General features: G+C 42.1%; 1 protein-coding gene and 1 non-coding gene across 3 annotated transcripts in view; both read left to right on the forward strand.

Moving 5' to 3' along the window:
* LOC126291900 (uncharacterized) overlaps nucleotides 1-23372 on the forward strand; it is a 388268-nt gene that overhangs the window by 242690 nt on the left and 122206 nt on the right. For both annotated transcript variants that reach the window (XM_049985628.1, XM_049985629.1), the window contains exon 3: nucleotides 5004-7139. In XM_049985628.1, coding sequence (XP_049841585.1) covers nucleotides 7112-7139 — 28 coding nt within the window. In that variant the 5' untranslated portion in view covers nucleotides 5004-7111. The remainder of the gene's footprint in view (nucleotides 1-5003; nucleotides 7140-23372) is intronic.
* LOC126292473 (U4 spliceosomal RNA) lies at nucleotides 1936-2075 on the forward strand. Its single transcript, XR_007552208.1, has one exon. It is a non-coding gene; the product is annotated as a U4 spliceosomal RNA (small nuclear RNA).

Consider the following 23372-nt stretch of genomic DNA (forward strand, 5'->3'; position numbering starts at 1 on the left):
ATGTTTACTGATGTATGTTGTGTTTGGCTATTCTCTGCCAGAAATTATTGAAGGAGACTAGGGCAGTACACAGAGTGTTGATGAAAGTGTGGGAGGTTATCTTGGTTATATAGCAGCGCCCGCATTGTACTTTTGTTGTTTTGTGTTGTGATGGTCATTAGATACATGTTTGTCTTTTATGAATATGGATGTGTGTACAGCTTGATAATTACCACTGATCTCTATGGATTGCTGTTGATAGCAGTAGGAAATGAATTTGTTTACACATTTAAGGTGGCTGATGTGTATGGGCAGTCACATAGATGACAGTCTTGCCTGGTGTGTGGTACATCTCACAAGTGTAACTGTAATGTCATGCAAGAGTTTGGTTCACTTTGAGAATACATACATTTCCTGTTATTGTAGTGTGCAGAGCAGATGGACTGACAGAAGAGTTAGTGCTAGTAGGTGGTTGGATAGCAGCAAATGCAGTCTGTGGTGTTGAGTGAGGTATTGTGATTGCATATGTAGCATACTTGTTTCAGTAACAGGTAGAACATGTTTCTCATGCAGTGCAGAATTGGTCCACTCAAGGCATGGTGTTTTCATTTCCATCAGTGAAATTAGTGTGTGTGTCATAGTATTCCTTGGACTGTGGATTTGCTGTGCATGTGTGACAGAGGCTTCAGTGTAATAGTTGGTGCTTAATGATGGTCCGTTTTGCCATGAGAATGTATGTTACACCATGTGGCGTACTGAAAAGAAAGGTCTCTCGTTGGCTTGTGGGGTAGGATTAGTAACCGTGTCACTGAATATAAACCAATGAAAGCATTAAAAAATGCAGTGGTATAATAGACATTGGTGAGAATTCTAGCAGAAGGCATACATTTTTTCTGGTCAAGGGCAGTTTGCTTCTGATGGCACCTTTTCTCTTTGCATCTCACCATTTGTGGGTGTGACTGTTCCCTGTATGTAAGGTGGGCAGAATTAGCTGCCCACTATATTACAAGGTGGGTGCCATAGAAAAATGTCTCGTATTGTTTGTATCTGTTATCGGTGGTTGGCACTGAAGATTCCTTTTTAGCATACAATCACATATTTTCACTTGTCACGCAATATGCAAGATTGGGTCAATGAGGCAGGGTAGGGAGCCAGATAGTTTTTTATGATTTTTTTTCTTTGGGAGAGAACATAATCAATGGTAGATGAGCGCAAGACTATATTTTTCTGCAGGTGTATTTGGCACCATATGGAAGAAGTTTGTATGTTTAATGCTACATTATAGGTTTCCATAATTATGAAGCATTGCACTGACTGAAGAGGGTGCTTAACTGGCGAGAAGACACATTTCAATGACTTAAGCGAATTTGCAAATGTCATTTCATTGTGGTTGCAAGGTGTCTAATCCCTTAGGCCAAGTTTTCATCTGCGAACAGTCATCAGTCTTTGCACAAGAAACGAGAAGAATTACATACAAGAGCGAAATACACGACACACCCTATTGCTTAGGAATGTGAAGTTTATTAAGTTGTTAGTTTGCTTGGTGTCCAATATTAGCCAGCAGTCGTAAAGTAAAAAAATGGAATCCGAAATTGTAGTGGGGGTAGCTGTGTTTACTAGGTGAGGTAGTACGACTTTTGTCAGTGTGGGGCTAAGAGAAGCGAGCGCGCAGAAGCGCCCCTGTCAGCCAGTGGGAGAACTACTGTGCAGTTTACAGCGCCAAGATGGCTGAAGGTAGCTAGGCAAGGAAGGATTAGACAGAAGGAGCGAAAAACAACCAGTTAGCGTCTGGGAACTGTGTGTTTCATATGTTTTCGAGTGTATTTCTGTATTTGTGTGCAGCAGGCGACTTGTGCAGTGTTGGCAGATACTGATAGATAAGAAGTGATATGAGTACCCGTAGGTGCTTGCGTCAGGCGTCAGGTATAAATAGTAGCTCCAGGTGCAAGGTTGTTTACCTTTGCGCAGTGGCAATATCGTAACCAATGAAGTGTAACTGAGGTGCGATTATTGCTAGTTGAAAACTTTTACCAATACCCCGCCATAGAGATGTGAAATACCACCTCTGTGGCAATTTTTAGTAGCTCCTAAGGGGGTGTAAGTCTAATGAAATCAATGTTTGAGGGTGTGTTTGTCTGTAAACACGGTGTGCAGCTGTGTAAGAGTTTGGCTGATGGTTGTGAGGGACTGTGCGCACCAGTTAGGCTGTGTTCGCTCAGGGATTGTATACAGTGTTTGGAAGCTAGTGGAAAACATCCTCAAATTGGGTAAGCTGTTGTGCTAGTATGAATCCCTACACTGTTTGTGGACCATTGATGTCCTCTCCTCTGCAATCTTCCTCTTCCAGTACCTCGAAGATGCTTATGACCGCGTATCGCATTCCGGTCTCCTCTTCAAGCTCCAAACCTTCGCCCTTCCCATTAATTACGTCCGTTTGATCGGCTCCTTTCTCTCCCGCCATCCTTCCTGCGTCACCATTCATAACACAGATTCCTACACCTTTTTTCCCTCCGCCGGTGTGCCCCATGGCTCCGTTCTCTCCCTCCTTCTGTATCTTTTGTATACGGCGGACATGCTGCCGCCGTCACCCCCGTCCACCTTCTCCAGTTTGCCGATGACACCGCCTTCCTTGCCCTTGCCCCAACCCTGCAGCTCTCCCAACACCTTCTCCAATTCCATCTTGACCGATTCACCACTTGGTGCAACCAGTGGTTGCTCGAGGTCACTCCCTCCAAATCCTAGGCGATCATTGTAGGCAAAAGCACCCCTTCCATCCGCCTCCTTGATTTCTATCTCACCATCTATGGCCGTCCTATCGCCTTACCCCCACCCTTAAGTACCTTGGCGTCACCCTCGACCTTTGCCTCTCCTCGACGCCCCATCTCTGGACAATCCAAGCCAAGGCACGCTCCCATCTCCTCAAGCTCCTTTCCGGCCGTACGTGGGCTCTGGACCCCTCCACCATCCTCCACACCCATAAATCCCTCATCAGCCCTATCCTCTGTTATGCCCGTCCTGCCTGGAACTCCGCCTCCCCTACCTTTTACGAATCCCTTCAGATCCTTGAACGCCATGCTCTCCACCTCGCCTATCGCATCCGTCTCCCCTCCCCCATGTGGATCCTGTACGATCTCATTCCGTTCCCCCACCTTCTCCTTTTCCTTGAATGGATACGGATCCTGTACACCTCCCAAAAACTCGATCCTCCTCACCTGCTTGTCTCCCCCATCCTCTCCCACCCTCACCCACTTCCGAACCTATATTCCCATGTCCCACCCGGACTCCATCTCTCCACCCTCCTTACCCTCTCTCAAGGTGGCTACTGCCATCTCTCCTTCCCTAATGATGCCCTCCTCCCCTCCATCTACCCCTCCTACCAACTTTGAACCTCCCTCCCTCTTCCTGTGTTTGCTCCTTTAGGCTCCCTCCCTCCCTTCTGTCCCCCCTTCCCTCCCTCCTCCATTTTCCCCACTCCTCCCCCATGTTTCCCCTCCCTTGTTCCTCTACTCCTCCCATCTCCTTAGCCATTGGCATCTTTGTTCTCCCCTGCCCCCCCCCCTCACCCTTCTTCCCCTTTTGGCAGGTCACTGGACTCGCACATGCTACATAGACGTTCGTGTGCCGGAGATTGTCACCATTAGTGTCTCTTGTGTGTCATGTTTGGTGTTCAGTGTTCACCGTCACACTCCATCGTTCACCAGTGCCATCGACATCTTCAGTGTTTGTGCATTGTGTCAACAGTTTGTAGACTGGATTGTTCGAGTGTGAACGGCTTCATTTTTTATGTTCATGTGTCTACTGTTTTTTTACCTGCCATTTTGTTCCAACTCATGTGTCTTCTCTGTTTTACCATTGTAATATCTTTGGCTGAGAGTGGCATATTGTGCTGCTGCCAGCCTACCTATTTTTATACGGGTATTAAAATCACAATAAAGAAAAAAACACTATGGGGGTATACTAACACCATTTTTGGACCACTGAACTGTTGCTCTGTGTAGTGGCAAGTCCTCCTCCATAGCATGCTAGTGATTCTCAAGTGCATTGTTAATTGATGTATGTTGTTTAGCGGAATTTCTGCCACATATATTATTGAAGGAGAATAGGATAGTACACTGAGTGTTAATGAATGTGTTTGAGGCAGGCGTTCTAGTCAACTCATTTAGATAGCACTGCCAAGATTGCACTTTGGATGTGTTGTGTTATGTTGATTATTAGATACATGTTTGATCCATTTTGAACATGGCTGCTGTTGATAGTAATAGGCAATGAGTTTATTGACACTTTTAAGGTGCCTGATGTGTTAGGGCAGTCACATAGAGGACAGTCTTGCCTGGTGTGTGTTACACCCTACAGGTGGAACTGTAATGTTATGCAGTACTTTGGCTCAGTTTGAGAATACATACATGTACTGTAGTGAGCAGAGCAGAGGGATTGAGAAAAATGTTAGTGCTACTTGGTGGTTGGATGGTAGACAATGCAGTCACTGTTGTTGAGGTTTTAAAATCCGAGTGTAGCATATTTGTTTCAGTTACAGGCAGAGAATCTTTCTCATGCAGTGGCCGCATTGCATCTGCTGTAGAATTTGTTTGATCCCAGCAGTAGCATTTGCATTTTAATTGTTTGAATGGTATGTCTTTTGTGCTAGTCCATGAGCTGTAATTTTCTGTGCATATGTGATTAAAAATTTAGTGGGACAACTGCAGTTTGCCAGTATGCATTATGATGCACCATTGTGTTCTCAAAATGTATGTTACAGCATTTGGTTTATGAAATAATAGCCCCTTTACCAGCAGGATAAATTTTGATTGAATTCCAGTTCTGTAGCTGTACTGCCTTTTGGCAATAGACACCGAATCTTGAGTACTTTTTCTTCATGTAGTCCGGATAAATTAATTTTAGTTAGTTAATGAGTATGAGAAGCGAAAATAGTCACTCATAATAGGAAGGAAGTTATTGACTTTTAAATTGTTATGATGTATATAAAGCATAAATTAATGATATTTTGACATTTTCTTTTGTTGCAGGACTGATGATGTTTTCTACGCTTCAGGAAGAAGTGCAACTCCAGGCAGGATCCAAGGAACTTCTTTGATTGAGTCACATCTAACAAACACTGAACAAGTAATGTTTAATCCAACAGTACAGTATGAACCACAAGTACAAAATAATCGTGTCAGTCTTTATAAGACTGTACAGGAGAAATATGATTTCAAGCAAGGAATACAGCATCATGTGCCAGTCCATAACCTTCATAGGATTAGACCACTTATAGCTCATATTTTGCAAACAACGAAGCCACCATCGTGGCATAGTGGAAGTAGCGTTTCACTTAACAGCTATATCGCAATGAAATCAACTTTGAAAAGTCGCTTGTTTTCTTCACCTGTGACTGCTACTGAATCTACTTTACAAGTAACAGATCATGTAGTGAATCAACATTCTACTAACACACCAAGTGTAGGATCTGCTACACCTAACAGTCCGTTGAATGGGGAAAGGGAGAGTATTCTCAGTACTACGGTACCTCATGTTGATAGACTCAAACAGTCAAATGAAGAATTGTCCCGAGACACAGCTATGGGAGAAGTTTCTCTTGCTAATAGCAAAGAGAATTTATCTTCTGGTACTAGATCATTATGTTGCAATAACTTATCACATTCAAGCGCTTCAGAAAGACCTAATCAAAAACATCAGGTTCTGTCTGAGGAGGATCTGAGTCAGAGTGCTGTAGGAAGCAATAAGCAGTTGCAGTGGACTTATACATCAGTTACAAATGTATCAATTACAAACATTAGTTATCCCAGAAAACAAGGTTCTTATACTTACTTACTCTCATCAAAAAGTGCAAAACACCAGGATACAAACAAAGAAAAATTCACAACTAAAATTCAGGAAAGACAGAATGATAATGCTGGGATGAAATCTGCCAATGGTGGAATTAGTGTGACCAGTCTTACCACCAGCCAAAACGACAGTGTGGATAACGTGTTTGACAATAGCGACAGGTCATTGCCTTTGCATGATGTGTCTAAAGTATTTGTTACTTTGTCATCCAATCCTCATACCACAGAGGAAGCATTATTCTTTGATGGTGACAGTGAATATGCACCAACACCTTTGGCTTTGCCATTATCTGGCCTCGAAACAAGTTGGAGTGACAGTGATCGGACAGAACATGTGAGGCGCTCAGTAGAGTCTTTTTTGCCTAATGACTTATCTCCTGTGAAAAATGTACATGAAGATCTTATTGATAAAGGCAACAAGATTGCAGTGGCCAGTCAGAAAAATCCAGACAGCTATATACATTTCCAGGAAGGTGATGGAAATTATGAGGCAGTGAAATCAAAAACAGTCATACTCCTTCCTGAGGGACATATTGGTGGTTATGAGAAAGGGTATGCTATAAACAGCACACCTACCTTGAGTTTTGAGAAATCACCAGAAAGCAGTCAAAGACTTGAAGATGTCAGTGCAAGAAAACGTAATGCACAATTGCTTCTCAGCTATAATGGTAGTTCCTCTGTTTCAGAAGTTCCATTCCAGAGGGATGTAGGTGCAAATCTCAGAGAATTTAATACTGGAAGGCTCGAACGCGCTGTTGACAGGATAGACAGTTCAAAAGCAAAAATTGTCAGTCACTTTGGAGCTGTAACAGAAGATAAAATGCAAGACAGAAATGGCATAGTCGATGAAATTGGATCCAGAAAGATTAATGCCATAGGTAGGAATGAAACAAGCACATCATCAGCCTATTACAACTACAGAGGTGGCGTGAAAGATGAACAAAATGTGAGGACTGATAAATTCGGTCATTCTATACCTCTGGAATCAGTTGGCGAGCCAAGTATTGATGACAGGAAAAGCTCTGAGATTGGTAGCACCACCACTGAAGAAGTGAGCGCTAGGAGAATGGCTGCTGGAGATAAAGCAGAGCCATCTAGCCTGCTGGAGGTAGAGCACATGTGTCATGCCTGCTCACAGGTGTGCCACCACACGACTGCCGAAATAGGGAGTGCGGGCAGAGTGCGCTGTGGCTGTTTCCGCGGCTACACTGTCGCTTCAGATTGGCAGCACTGTGCCGGTAAGGTGCTGACGAAGAGACCTGCATGCTGCATGGGATAGCCCTGAGCGCATGTTGGCAGCGTATATTGACTACCCTGGTGAGTAGAGTACTGTTAGTGTTTACAAATTACAAGCATGCTTGGGATTAACAAGTGCAGCCACATGTAAATGGTGAACTGTTAGAGAAGTGTGCAGTTTAGTAATATTCTTACTGAATCTATTTTTGGATTTCTCAATTCTTGCACAGTATACCTGCTGTTCTTATATAACCTTCTTTTTAGTTCAAAATGATTTGCAGCTTCCCAACATTCTATAGTGAAATCTTATGTGTATATTGATGTCAATGGTAAATATTCTATTGACAATTATATTACTGTTTAGAAATATGGCGGAACTTATTACCTCTTTAACTTGCTTGAGGGGAAAGTATGCCCGGCGGAAATGTAACCCAAACGACCCCTCTGTTGCAGTCATAAGCTTTTGCGTTTGTAATCACAATAAAAATATTTGGGAGCAGTCAACAATAAAATTAACGATATCTCTAAAACATATACAGCGTTCACACCTTATTAACATATATTTTTATATACACATAGTAGGGGATAAGTATAATAATCAGGGTTTTTCTTCATCTAAAGCGCTGAATCCTCATTTTACTCGCATACAAAGTGAGAAAACATTTTACAATGAGTGTAGTAACCTGTGTACTGTTGACTGTAGCATCCATCTTTTCTGCTATTGCTTATGCTTGCTTACTGTGTCTAACGAAAAAATGGCTTAGTGTAATATCTACATAACTTCTCTTGCGCTATTCAAAATATTCTGGAATTTGCAGACCATTACAGGAGAAAAGAGTGGAAAGAAATGCAAACCTCAGAATAAAGTTTCTGCTATATCAGTCTCATCAAGAGGGATGCACAGATTGCCAGTCGTAAATAAAACCTCAGATAATGTGACACACGAGAGTAGCAATTCCCAGCACCCCAGGAAGTACTTACTGTTCTTCTCAGACCTGTTCCCACAGCTGCATTCATTGTTGCCGTCCACACACCACCTTGTTCTGGGTGGTTTTTGCCTTCCTTCAAGCTACTTTCCCTAAACTTCCTTGCAAGATGATAATAGTTCAGTTACAATGAAATTAACTTTATAATAATTACTTTAAAATAATGGAATGCAAGTGTAACTATGACCTGAAACATAAAGTTAATGTTACGCGTATTAGGCCTATGTCATTCTTTTATTTGCAACACAAGTTATCTGATAGCCAGTTACACAGTTTTTGCTTGTTTTTCAGCCTTAATGCCATTTGCCCGATATACAGGGGCAATTTATGAAACAACCTTAAGAGCATCTACTTCTCAACTTTAAAATTCTTGCTAGCATATGCCTTGAGGTGTCTTAGCTCTTAGCTCTGGTGTACTGGTTGTGAGTTTCATGCTTGGCAGGACATCCAGAAGCGCCGTTCCTGACTCTAAGTTCACATATTTGTAGATACAAAATTGATAGCAATCGTCAAGTCTCAGTTTGAGAGGATAACTAATTGTTATTCTTGGTATGTGGTAGGCATAAGAAATGCGTGACTAGAGTAGTCTGAAATACTTCACACAGAGGTAGCCACCATAAACCAGACCTGTTTCTGTGCAAGTAGGGGATCTTTCTGCGGATCGTTCGAATTAAAAATGTAATGGTGTCGATGGAAAGAAGTTTGCTCATTTAATAATCTAAGAGTACCGTGATGACACATATAGGATTTTTTTTAGTGATTTTATTTTGTGTCTGATCTGACACGTTATTTTAATATCGTTTCTAAATGTCACATTTCAAATTTATGCTATTTCTTCCTCTCAGGTTTCCTGTAGCCCTGTTTTCATACTCACATGAAGTGTCGTGCCTAAGACGGACAGCTTCAGAAATATTTACGACACTTTCATATCAATATTTTGTTCATCTGTCTGTCACGTTGCTGTTGATATGGTTAAGAGTTTACAGTAGTTCACTTTGATCGCAAATTACTGTAGGTGAATGAAGTTATATTGTCACATCGTGACCGCAATTAACTCCAAATTAGAAAGCGGGGTCGTCGATTTAGTATAACACTTGTAACTGAAAGGACATTTATACCCGTGCCGCTGAAACATTGCACTTGACGTTTGCGTATGAAGTTGGCAGCGTAACAGAGTAACAAGTGAAGAACGATAGGCGCTAGGCGTTCAGCGTGGGGCGCCAGCCAATCACAGCGCAGTGAGCACTGCTGTTACTCACGTGCTGTGACGTCAAAGTTCCCTCGTTGCCGGCTTTGTTTAGTGCGTGTGTATACAACGTGAGTTGTGTGTTTACCGCGTGTTTTCGTTGTACTGTGTGCTATATCGTTGTGACTTTTGTTACGTTGTGAGTTTACGTACTTGGAAAATGCCACCGAAAAGACTTCGTTCACCTAGTGACAATCCTTTGCGTCGAGGGGTGCCACTAAACAGCCAGGCACTGGAGTTGCTACGCAGAACTCGTGAGTTTTACGAGCAGGAGAAAAACTACGTAAGCATTCATGGACAGCCATCAATTCCTGCCGACAAAGTGGTGGAACGTACGTCGAAAACTCTTGGTATTAGTGCAAGAACGGTAGTAAGTAAGGGAGTATTACTACAAAACTTGGAAGATACTGAAGTGAGCCGTAATGATTCCGAGCTGTCTGGATCAAATAATACATTTTTATCAACCCTGAGAAAGAAGAAAAAGCGGCGAAGTCCTATCACAGATTTAGATTCTTTCCAGACTGATGCAGTTCGTAGGCATGTTTATGCTTACTATAGCAGAAAAGAGTATCCGACTGTAGCTAAGTTATTAATCTCTTTAAAAGAAAGTGAACTCTTCAGGGGTGGTAAAACATCACTAAAAATTGTGCTAAAAAATATGGGTTTCCGTTACAAAACGCTAGACATCGCAAAGTACTGTTAGAGAGGGCACATATTGTTACCGCTCGTAGCATTTTCTTGCACAAAATTGTGGGCAGAGACATTCATTCCATAATTTGGCTAGACGAAACGTGGGTTAATGCCGGGGAAGCTGTCAGTAAATGTTGGACGGATAACACACCCAGCAGTAGCAGCCATCAGCCGACGGGAAGAGGAGCTAGATTAATTGTGGTCCATGCAGGCTCCTCCAGTGGTTTTGTCCCTGACGCATTTTTAGTTTTTAGATCAAAAAAGACTGGTGATTACCACGAAGATATGGATCACGCACGATTTGTTGAGTGGTTCAGGAACCTTTTAAAACAATTTCCTGTCCCTACAACAATTGTAATGGACAATGCTCCATATCATTCGGTGATACAAAACAAAGCCCCAACTACAAATGATCGGAAAGAAGTTATGGTGCAGTGGTTACAGGCTCGAAATATTGCAGCAGATATGGGTATGACAAAGGTTCTGTTATATTCTCTTGTTAAAGAAAATAAGCCTACGACACCTACATACGTAGTAGACGAAATTGCCAAGGAGCAGGGTCATATTGTAATAAGGCTGCCACCATATCACTGCCATTTCAACCCTATTGAGTTAGTATGGAGTGACGTAAAAATGTATGTAAGGAACAACAAGAAGTCCTTAACAATAACAGAGGTGGAAAAGCTGTTGCGTGAAGCTCTTGTGACTGTGGATGCAGCCTCATGGAGAAAAAAAGTAGAGCACGTCGAGAAGCTTATACGAGCAGCACAGACAATAGAAGGCATTATCAGTGGCCATGAACAAATAATGATTTGTCTTGCCGATGACGACGATGAAGACGGTTTTAGCGATGAATCGGACAACAGTGACGATGGCGAGCTGGATGGAATTTCGCCATTATCGCTGTAAATTGGTGAGTGAAAAAATTCTAATATTGGTTATTTATTGCAATCTCGGTTATTATTTATTTTGTAAACTACGTACATTATTGATTTTAAAGTACCAGTCGTCAGATGCTTGTTTTTTGTATTTCTTTGCTCCGTTATCGAAAGGGTGCGCATTGTTATGCTTTTACATGCATTGTTATACGGTTGTTTACTTCCTGTCATTGTAGTACAACTAAAAATGAGTTTTTATATACATTGTAATTGCTCAATCGCTTGCATTTACGAGACGGGACGGAAAACTGTATCGTCTGCTGTGTGTATAGAGGCTGCTGTTGCAACATCGCTATTACAGTATAGCCAACCTAACTAGACAAAAAGCGAACTGTCAAGTGCAATGTTTCGCCGGCGGGGGTATAGAGGGCGTTTATAAATGAATATCGGAGTTTTAATGCTTTATAATATTTATTACATTAAACTTACAGTTATAAATGATATGTCAAATGAAAGAGCAACTCAAATCATTTTACCAAGAACCTTATAAATGTTCAATGTGGGCACCATTTGTCACACGGCATACATCAAGTCCATAAAGTCTAAAGCCGAGTTCTTCCCAAACGTTGATAAGTGTGTCTTCAGTGATTGTACAAGTGTCACTCCAAAAGAAATGCACACTATTTTTGTAAAAATACAGTCATCATTCTGCATGTGTGAAAGTTTTACAGTGAGTTGATACTTCATTCCTGCTTGTCTTCAAACTTAGTTCAACCTGTTCCCGTGAGTGGCGCCATTACGGCATGTCTTCGAGATGGCTGCTATACAGCAACGTGCTGTCATAGAATTCCTGTGCTGTGGAAACGAGACAGTGGGAAACATCCACAAGAGGTTGAAAGAGGTGTACGGAGATGCTGCTGTCGATCGCAGTACAGTTAGTCGGTGGGCAAGCAGGTTACGCGGTGAAAGCGGGCACGGCAATATTGGCGATTGTCCTCACAGCGACAGGCCTGGTACTGCACACACTCCAGACAATGTGCAAAACGTTAAGGAATTGGTGATTGCTGACACACACATCACAGTGGACGAATTGTCACGCTACTTTGGGATAGGGGAAGGAAGTGTTTGCAGAATACTGAAAGTGTTGACGTTAAAAAAGGTTTGTGCCAGGTGGGTTCCCAGGATGTTGACAGTGGCTCATATGCGGCGAACTTTTGGAACAATACGCGAGAATGGTGGAGATGAATTTCTTGGAAGAATTGTGACAGTCGATGAAACGTGGCTCCATCATTTTTCACCAGAGACGAAGAGGCAATCAATGGAGTGGCATCATGCAAATTCACCCAAGAAAAAAATTCAAAACCACACCTTCTGCTGGAAAAGTTATGGCTGCGGTGTTCTTCGATTCCGAAGGACTCTTGCTTGTGGACATCGTGCCAAGTGGAACCACCATAAATTCTGATGCGTACGTGACGACACTGAATAAACTTCAAGCTCAACTGAGTCGTTTTCGACCACATCGCCAAATACTGGATGTTTTGCTGTTGCACGACAATGCGCCGCCACATGCTAGTCAAAAAACCATGGAAGCGATCACAAAACTCGGATGGACAACATTGAAACACCCGCCTTACAGTGCAGACCTGGCTCCATGTGACTATCATCTCTTTGGGAAACTGAAACACACTCTTCATGGAACAAGGTTTGAAGATGATGACTCCCTTGTGCACGCTGCCAAACAGAGGCTCCAACAGCTTGGTCCAGAATTTTACCGTGCGGGTATACAAGCGCTGGTTGCAAGATGGCGTAAGGCAGTTGTGAAGGATGGAAATTATGTGGAGAAATGGAAATATTGTTCCTAAGGGATGTATCTACACACTGTAAAACTTTCAAACATGTAGAATAAAAGATGGATTTTTAAAAAATAGTGTGCATTTCTTTTGGAATGACCCTCGTAGCAACAGCTGCGTCAATCTGGTTTCTTAATTCAGGGAGGTCTGCTGGAAGCGGAGCCACGTACACACGATCCTTGATGAAGCCCCTAAGGAAACAATCTCATGGCGCAAGGTCGGGTGAACGTGGACGCCATGCAAAGCAAGCCCCTTGCGGCCTACTCGGCGCTTAGGGAGAACTCGGCTTTATACTTGTTCCGTGTGACAAATTGTGCTCACACTGAACATTTATAAGGTTCTTGGATAAACTGTTTGAGCTGCTCTTTCATTTGACATGTCATTTGTAACTGCAAGTTTCATGTAAAAATATTATAAAAGCGTTAAAAACCAGATATTCATTTATAAACACCCTGTATTAGGGACACAAACGTACTGACAGAACATAAGAGCCTCCTGCAAGGAGAATGCTGCTGTTTATACAAATACTGAATATTACAGAATGTGCAAACAGCACAAACATATGAAGTTTCGAAAACCTTCCGAAACGATAAATTCTAAATAATAAACAACTACTGACAGCTCGCCAGCCAGCGACGCTCACTGCTACACCACACTGCAAGAAGCGAAGCTTGCAGCACTGCGTCATCTCCTGGAGAAAAAGTTCTCATTTCTACATCTACGTGATTACTCTGCTGTTCCCAATAAAGTGCCTGGAAGAGGGTTAAATGAATCACTTTCAAGCTGTCTCTCTACCGTTCCACTCTCGAACGGCACGCGGGAAAAACGAGCACTTAAATTTTTCTGTGCGAGCCCTGATTTCTCTTATTTTGTCGTGATGATCATTTCTCCCTATGTATGTGAGTGCCAACAGAATGTTTTCGCAATTGGTGCAAAAAACTGGTGATTGAAATTTTATGAGTAGATCCCGTCGCAACAAAAAACTCCCCTATTTCGCGATAATACAAATCGAGCTGCCCTTCTCCGTACTTTTTCGATGTCATCCGTCAGTCCCACCTGATGCGGATCCCACACCACACAGCAAGACTCCAGAATAGGGCGGACAAGCGTGGTGTAAGCAGTCTCTTTAGTAGACCTGTTGCACCTTGTAAGTGTTCTGCCAATGAATCGCAGTCTTTGGTTAGCTCTACACAAAATATTATCTATGTGATCGTTCCAATTTAGGTTATTTGTAATTGTAATCCCTAAGTATTTAGTTGAATTTACAGCCTTCAGATTTGTGTGAATTATCGCGTAATCGAAATTTAGCCGATTTCTTTTAGTACTCATGTGAATAACTTCACACTTTTCCTTATTCAGGGTCAAAAATGGCTCTGAGCACTTTGGGACTTGACTTCTGATGTCATCAGTACCCTAGAACTTAGAACCACTTAAACCTAACCAACCTAAGGACATCACACACATCCATGCCCGAGGCAGGATTCGAACCTGCGACCGTAGTGGTCACTCGGCTCCAGACTGTAGCGCCTAGAACCGCACGGCCAGTGCGGCCGTCATATTCAGGGTCAAAAGCCACTTTTCGCACCATACAGATATCTTATCTAAATCATTTTGCAAGTCGTTTTGATCATCTGATTACTTTACAAGACGGTAAAGGACAGCATCATCTGAAAACAAACTAAGACGGCTACTCAAATTGTCTCTTATGTCGTTAATATAGATCACGAACAACAGAGGCCCTATGACACTTTCTTGGGGAACGCCGGATGTTACTTCTGTTTTACTCGATGACTTTCCGTCTATTACTATGAGCTGTGACCTTTCTGACAGGAAATCACAAATACTGTCGCACAACTGAGGCGATACGCCGTAGGCACGCAGTTTGGTTAGAAGACGCTTGTGAGGAACGGTGTCGAAAGACTTCTGGAAATCTAAAAATGTGGAATCAATTTGACATCCCCTGTCACAGCACTTTTTGCTTCATGAGTATAAAGAACTAGTTGTGTTTTACAAGAACGATATTTTCTGAAACCGTGCTGACTATACGTCAATACGTCGTTTTCTTTGAGGTACTTTATAATGTTCGAATACAGTTTATGTTCCAAAACCCTACTGTAAATCGACGTTAGTCATTTAGGACCGCAATTCAGCCCGTTTTGGATATTGGTGTGACTTGAGCAATTTTCCAGTCTTTAGGTAAGGGTCTTTCTGTGAGCGAGTGGTTGTATATAATTGCTAAATATGGAGCTATTTTGTCAGCATACTCTGAGAGGGACCGGAGGCCTTGCTTTCAGTAAGTGATTTAAGCGGCTTTGTTACACCGAGAATATCTACTTATGTTTCTCATCTTGGCAGTTGTTCTTGATTGGAATTCAGGAATATTTACTTCGTCTTCTTTGGTGAAGGAATGTTTAATAACTCTGCTTCAGTGGCACTGTCATCAGTGACTTCACCGTTGCTATCGCGCAGTGAAGGTATTGATTGCCTCTTGCCACTGGTGTGCTTTATGTATGACCAGCATCTCTTTGGGTTTTCCGCCAGATTTCGAGACAGAATCTCGTTGTGGAAATTATTAAAAGCATCTCACACTGAAGTACGAGCCATATTTCGAACTTCTGTAAACTTTGCCAATCTTGGGGATTTTGCGTTCTTTTAAATTTGGCATGCTTCTTTCGTTGCTTCTGAGACGACAATCTGACCCGTTTTATGTTCCATGGTGGATGAGTACCATCACTTGTTAATGTATGTGGTATATATCTCTCAATTGCTGTCGATACCATCTCTTTGAAAACATTCCACAGCTTTTCTACACTTACATGATCATATCGGAAGGAGTGAAGACTGTCTCTTAAAAAGGCGTTAAGAGCATGTTTATAAGCATTGGAGATGAGTACAGCACCCTGGATCTAGGTTTTGTGAGTGGTCCTCTGTATGGCATCACTGCCTGATCCACGCAACTCCCGTCTAAGCATCACGATAGTTTAGTAGGTCTTCAGCTTCCCATCGGCGATCTGCGCCTCAGGATTGTTGTAAGGCTTCATACAGAGCAAATGGACGACTTCTCTGCCCTGTTGTCTTCTTGACCGACGGTATTAATCCTAGATTTCGTATGTGGCGTCCAACAAGTGGAGAAGGATACGATACGACCCAAAGTAGAGCTTTAATACCTCTCCCGATAGTCCCACATTCCAGACGGCGTAAAAATCCGTACCTCACCACAGGATGTGAACTGGAATAAACACACTGAGGATCTACTGGAACGTTTGAGTTCAGCTACTTATGCTATTAGAGTCATTGCAAATTTTGGCGATATACATCTGAATAAATTAGCTAACCACGCCTATTTTCATTCTCTTCTTTCGTATGGCATCATATTCTGGGGTAACTCATCATTGAATTAAAGATTGTTCATTGCACAAGAGCGTGTAATTCGAATAATTGCCGGAGCTCATCCAAGATCGTCCTGCAGACACTTATTTAAACAGCTAGAGATCTTCACTGTAGCCTCACTATATATATATATATATATATATATATATATATATATATATATATATATATATATATATATATATATATATATTCACTTATGAAATTTGTTATTAACAATCCGAACGCATTCAAAAGTAATAGCAGTGTACCTGGCTATAACACTAGGAGAAAGGATGTCTTCACTACTCAAGGTTAAATCTAACTTTGGCTCAGAAGGGGGTAACAAGTCTTTGGGCACTTACCTAATAGCATAAAAAATCTGACAGATAGCCATATAGCCTTTAAAAGGAAATTAAAAGAATTTCTTAATGGTAGCTCCTCCTACTCATTAGATGAATCTTTGGATGTAGTAAGTGGGTAATTTCCCCAACACCCACAAAAAAAATTAAAAATATTGTCATGTAATATTTTGTGTAATGTAATATCTTGTATAGACACCTTTTATTAACCTGACACGTTCCACATCATTACGAAGTGTCGTATTCATGATCTATGGAACAAGTACTAATCTAGTCTAAATTGATCTATGTTTGGTGTTGTAGTCTTTATCCAGCTGTACTGGGCCTGCATGCAAGCCAGCTTGTTCGGTTCTGGTGGTGAGCATGTCTGCCAACGGCCTATTAAAACTTTCTCTGAGGCCATTCGTGTATGGATGGCAGGCAGTTGTCATTCTGTGCGTAATCTGACATGACACTACCTCTTATGCTCATCTCGACTGGAAAACTTTGTTTGCGGACAGAAATCGTCACTCAGTGTCTGTGCTTCAAAATGACGTTTCCTGCAAGGAACCTTGCAATTTCCAGAACTCTGACAGTCAGTACGGTTTTGGTGACAGTCTACACTGACTACCTCACCCACTACACTATCATCCATCGTTTTCCATTTTTCGACCTCTGGAACCACCACAAGAGGTCGTTTTCCAGTGCTGAGGAGTGGCGCTGCACGGACAGTTGACACCAGAAGCCTCAGAAGTAACTGCAGCATGTGCCTCCATCACTACAGTGGCTCAAATAGAGACCTGCTCAGTTGTACACGTGTCTGATTCTGTCTAAATTATCCTGCATCCTAGGTGACCAGATGTTGCAGTGTCATGGAAACTTCTGGATAGCTCGCTGTACATGGGCAGTCATTTCTACCCCATCTGCTCGTAGTTCCTCCTATACAGTGTTCTGTTTATTAATTCAACTACTCCTTTGGTTAGTTCCTCCTCCAATGCTTATATGGTTTTCAGCAATGCTATATCTCCCCTCTGTTCAGCGGCAATGTCATTTAATGCAGTGATGACTGAGATTTTCTCCACGCTGCTGTGTTGGACGAAATGCAGTTGGAAGGCAGTTAATTTCCTTGTGACTGCATCCATTTTCTTATACACCTGAAGCCTCAGTACCCAACTCGCCAGTCAGTCCAACGTATCCTTCAGGCTAGTCACCCACCTTAAGTAGTGGTGGCCCATCACAACCGTGAATGGTTCGCCAAATAGATGAGACCAAAACCTGTTGATGGCCCAAGCAATTGCGAGGCACCTTTCTCAGTTGTACAGTAGTTCGCATCGGACTTGGATAGTACCCTGGAGGAGTAAGCTGCCACCTTTTGCAGCAGCTTTCTGAGTTTTTACTAGAACTGCACCTATGACAGATGACCTGAAACTTGTCACGGACAGACAAGAAGCGACTGTCATTTGCTTCTTAGATTTCAGCAAAGCATTTGATACTATCGACTTCGACATCTTACTAGCCAAACTTAGCGGCCTAAATTTCTCACCAAGTGCAGTGCAATGCTTTCGCTCATACATGACGTCTCGTCAGCAACGCGTCCTGTCCGGGAATATAAAATCACTATGGCGGCTGATAGTGTCTGGCGTTCCCCAAGGCTCAGTACTAGGTCCCATACTCTTCTCTCTGTGTCTTCAATGATGTCATTGGTTCTGACCTATTGCGAATATCATATATATGCTGATGACCTTCAGTTGTATCTAAGTGCGAAACCAAGCAGTCTTAAGAAAGCTACTCAAAATTTCAATACTGATCTCGATGCACTATCAAAATGGGCACAGGACATAGGACTAAAACTAAATCCATCTAAAACGCAAGCGGTACTTGTTGGTTACTCTTAGCTCATTAGCCCAAAACATCAGGAATCCGTACCATCTCTTATCCTAAATGGAACAAATATTAACTTCACTCCCTCAGCAAAGAGTTTGGCAGTAATAATAAATGAAAATATAAATTGGACAGAGCACGTAACTGCCGTGTGCAAAAAAGCATCAGCATCCCTTCATGTCCTACAAAAATATAAAAAAACCCCTTTCGATCTGAAAAAGAAAATACTCCCAATCATTGACTACAGCGATATTATCCTACAAGGCCCCTCTGAGGACAATTCGCGACGTCTGGAACTGGTCATGAATGCCTGCGTCCGATATATCTGTGACGTTCGACTTTTTGATCACATTTCATCAGCATATGCAAAATTGTCCTGGCTGCGTGCATACAAACGCAGAGATTTCCATACACTCTTGTCTACTGCCTTATAAATGTACACTGTCACTCACCTCTCTCCTCGTCCTTAACGCTTATGTCGGAACAACATGACAAACACACCTTCCCTTCATAATAAAATCCTCTGTTCCACTGCATCGCTCAGTCACCTTCTCCAAGTCCTTTACAGTAGCGGGAACCCGACTCTGGAATAACCTCCCCCGTTATGTTAGAGAACTTAAAAACATGTTCGGCTTCAAAAAACAGTTAATGATGTATCTACTTGAACAACAGTAATGCCTTCCTCTGTACATTAATGCACTTCACCTCATTACTTCCCTCTTTCCCCCTCCTTAAATCTCCCTTCCCCAAAACTCGCTACATTAGTAAACATCTACTTTACACACGAAGATATTAATGTACATCTGCACAAATCTTCATTACTATTGCCAATTTTTCTCATGTTTATCATTATTATATGATATTATTGACTATTATCGCTTTTATCATAATTTGTATGTATAGCACCTGTTGTAAAATATGCCAGCACTTACTTTATTAGGTCTTAGTCATTACTCTTTATTCATATTGTCACTAGAGTAATCTAATTTTCTTATTTAAACCATTGTCATGATGTAACTCTGATGTGTGAAATGCTGCATGTGTGAAACACTGGTCCGATGTAAGAGTGTGCCTGATGACCCTAATCTGATCAGGTTAAATAAATAAATATTTCATAAGCATTAGTGTAGGTGTGAAGTTCTGTTTCAGCATTCTCGTCATACAGTCATAGGACTGAAAAAGCTGTTAATTCCTCCTTAAGGACAACTTGGTCCTTCTTGCAGCTCATTCTAGGAACATTTGGGGCCACCCTGTAGTATTTCTTCCAATGTACATTGGTACAAAAATCCGTTAGGAATCACTGGTGGTCCCAAGTGGCTGTAATTGAAGTGTAGCTACTCACGGATGTCCAGTGCAGACAGTAATTATCGTATGGCAGCGAAATGTGGTATATATCTTCTAATGTGTTAACAGAGAACCAATCTACACTGGAACAAAATTAGTTCCATATTTGGCCATCAGGTGCTAGTGGCGCTGTACAGCATCTCACCTAGGTCTCTGGTGCTCATATTGATAAAACTGTGTAAGTGGCAGGTAATAACATCAACAGCATTATGCTTTTATCATTTATTTCGCATTTCCTGCCCACATTCCCCTCCTAACCCCTTACATGTGGAAACATTTCTATAAGTGTTTCTTGCATTCACAGCACCAAATTTGCACCTGGTGGCCAAAATTTGAATTAGTTATTTTTCTGCATTACCACATTAGGATATCTATTAAGTTTCACTGCCATACGATAATTGCAGTGCACACTGGATCTCTGTGAGTAGATGCACTTTGATTATAACCACCAAGCTATTCCAAGAAATTGTATCACATTACAAATGAACAGAGAAATCGTAAAATCTATGACACTCTGATTTTTCTCTGGATCAGGAGAGACTCCACAGCCATTAACTAGGTACCCTAAGATTTTTATTTCTTGTGCAATGAAGAGGCAGTTTTTCGGATTCAGGTGAAGTCTTCACTTTGAACAAACTCCAACATGGTTATCAGGCAGATTAAATTTTCTCAAAAGTCTTTGAAAAAGTGACAGTGTCGCCCACAGAGCAAAACACGTCATCCATCTAAGGTGTTGAAGGAGGTTGTTCATCATACAGTGAGTGATGGCTGGGGCTTTACGTAGTCCAAATGACGTAACTTTGAACTCATAGAGGCTGTCAGGATTTATGAAGGCAATCTTTCTCCGATCAGCCTAGTCACCCTCGATTTGCCAGTACCGTGTCTCTACGTTTATAGGTTCAGGGATGTCATCTTGCAACATCTTCTCCACTTCCTCCGTGATTATCTGTTGTTCAGCTAAAAACACAATACACGAGAACTGGACAATTGGTGGATAAAACCCAGTGTTGATACAGTCATTGGCCACTTGGTGTGTGTTTTCTCCACTCTGGTATCGGAAGCTTCCAAGAATTGTCACGGAATGGCTAACATTCACTGACAGTGTTCCTCAGTCAGGCCACGTTCTGTTGGCAGTTCAGTTGTAGTTTCCTCCACTGTATTCTCTGTAGTGATAGTAAAGCATGATTCTCCACTGACAGCGCAGTGTTGCCAATCCTGGACTAGTATGGCTGTTACTGTGCATACAACTTTTAGGGATGAGTTGTGGCTGTTTATGGAAATCAGTGGTCTCCACTACTTCTTGATATGGTATATAGATTTCTTTTGTGAGTTCGAGCGTCTTTTTGCAGTCAACAAAAGCTTCACAGTTTAACTGAGTATCTGGATTGATGACCAGAACTCATCTCATTGAGTATGGCAAAAATAACAACGTTTTAAATGTAAGCAAGTATCCAACGTAATCTTTGTTCTGTGTACTTGTTAGAATAACTTCACCAATCTCGAGCTCTGATATTCCCCAATATGACTACTTGTGATGCCTGCAAGAAGTCCCATCCAAGAATAACGTTTTAACTACATTCCATTAAGAAGATAAATTTGAAGGGCTACATTTTGTCATCAGTGATTATTCTTGCAATACATTTTCCTGTCATATGGTAGCATTTCCAATTTAGAACCTTCAGTGGGCTCTCGTTTATATTAAGGGACAATCTTCTTGAGCTAACAACAATAAGTATTCGACACTGCAAACGAAGAAGAACCCGAATCAATTATCAACAATACAGATTCAACATCGTTGATGATGTTGATGACATTCCCCGGCATCTTGGTAACTGTCATCTGCGGAGGCCTCAGATAATAAGCGTAAATGTGGTTGCCAGTCAAATGCTTTTCAGAAATGAAGAAATACCGCATCTACCTGTTTGCCGTAATCCAAAGCGTTCAATATGTCATGCAAGAAATGTGCAAGTTGGGTTTCATATGGTCGATGTTTTTGGAGTCAACGCTGTTTGGCATGGAGAAGGTCATTCTGTTAGAGATATCTCATTATGTTTGACCTCACAATATATTCTAAGAGTCTACAACAGGTGGATGGTAGTGTTGTGGATCTCTTCTGCCACCCTTCTTGTTAATGGGTGTGACCTATGCTATCTTCCAACTACTGGTCACATTTTTTTGTTTGAGGAATCTTCAATGGATTACAGTCAGCAAAAAGTTCAGGATATGATCTGACACCTATTTCATTGGGCGCAACTTTAACGATTTCGGGTGTTTCTCTACACCACTGGCACTGACGTATGTCATTCATCTTCTTAGGTGTACAAAAATTTATTTGGGGCTTTTCTCTTGTGTCTTCCTTTGTAAAGAAGCATTTTAAAATGATGTTACACACTTCAGTTTTTGCCCAATTCCAGTTCTTGTCTTGTCCATGAGTTACTGGACACTAACTTTGATTCCATTAGCAACCTTTATACACACATCAAAAAAGTTTTGCATCACCCCTGTTCCCAGAACTCCTGAAGATAGACATTGGCTATGGATATTGTATCATAGGCACAGTCGCTTTGACTGTTCAGAGATATCACTAAACTCGCCCAAAGATATAAACAACCATGCATGAGCAGCGCCTATTAAACTGAGGGGGTCCGACAGCCGATCAGTTCCAGTCATTGCACCAAGGAGGACATACATGGCTCGTGTTGTCTGTAGTTCAACCATGGCTAGATGGTCAATACCGTGGTTCAATTGCAACTGCATTGTTACTTTGTGCCAGAAAGGACTCTCAACAAGGGAAGAGTCTAGGCGCATTGGAGTGAACCAAAGTGATGTTCGGACTGTTGATGACATGCTTTGCTCGGGCCGCCCAAGGGCTACTACTGCAGTGGATGACCACTACCTATGGATTATGGCTTGGAGGAACTCTGTCAGCAGTGCCACCATGTTGAATAATGCTTTTTGTGCAGCCACAGGATGTCGTGTTAAATAACTCAAACTGTGCACAAGATGCTGCACGATGCGCAACTTCACCCCCGACATCCATGACAAAGTCCATCTTTGCAACCGTGACACCATGCAGTGCAGTAGAGATGGGCCCAACAACATGCTGAGTGGACCGCTCAGGATTGACATTATGTTCTCTTCACCGATGAGTGTCGCATATGCCTTCAACCAAACAATCGTCGGTAACGTGTTTGGAGGCAACCAGTCAGTCACACTGTCCAGCGAGTGCATGGAGGTTCCCTGCTGTTTTGGGCATTATGTGGGATAGACATATTCCACTGGCGGCCACGGAAGGCGCCGTAACAGCTGTACGATACGTGAATGCCATCCTTCAAGTGATAGTGCCTCCATATGGGCAGCATACTGGCGAGACATTCGTTCTCATGGATGACAATTCGCGCGCCCATCGTGCACATCTTGTGAATGACTTCCTTCAGGATAATGACATCACTCGACTAGAAAGGCCAGCATGTTCTCCAAACATGAATCCTATCAAACAAGCCTGGGATAGATTACAAGGGCTGTTTATGGACGACGTGACCCACCAACCACTCTGAGGTATCTACGCAAAGTCGCCGTTGAGGAGTGGGACAATCTGAACCAACAGTGCCTTGATCAACTAGTGGATAGTATGCCACGACGAATAGAAGCATGCATCAATGGAAGAGGACGTGCTACAGGGTATTAGAGGTACCGGTGTGTACATCGATCTGGACCACCACCCTTGAA

This window comes from Schistocerca gregaria, chromosome 9, assembly GCF_023897955.1.
Source record: "Schistocerca gregaria isolate iqSchGreg1 chromosome 9, iqSchGreg1.2, whole genome shotgun sequence".
NCBI lineage: Eukaryota > Metazoa > Arthropoda > Insecta > Orthoptera > Acrididae > Schistocerca > Schistocerca gregaria.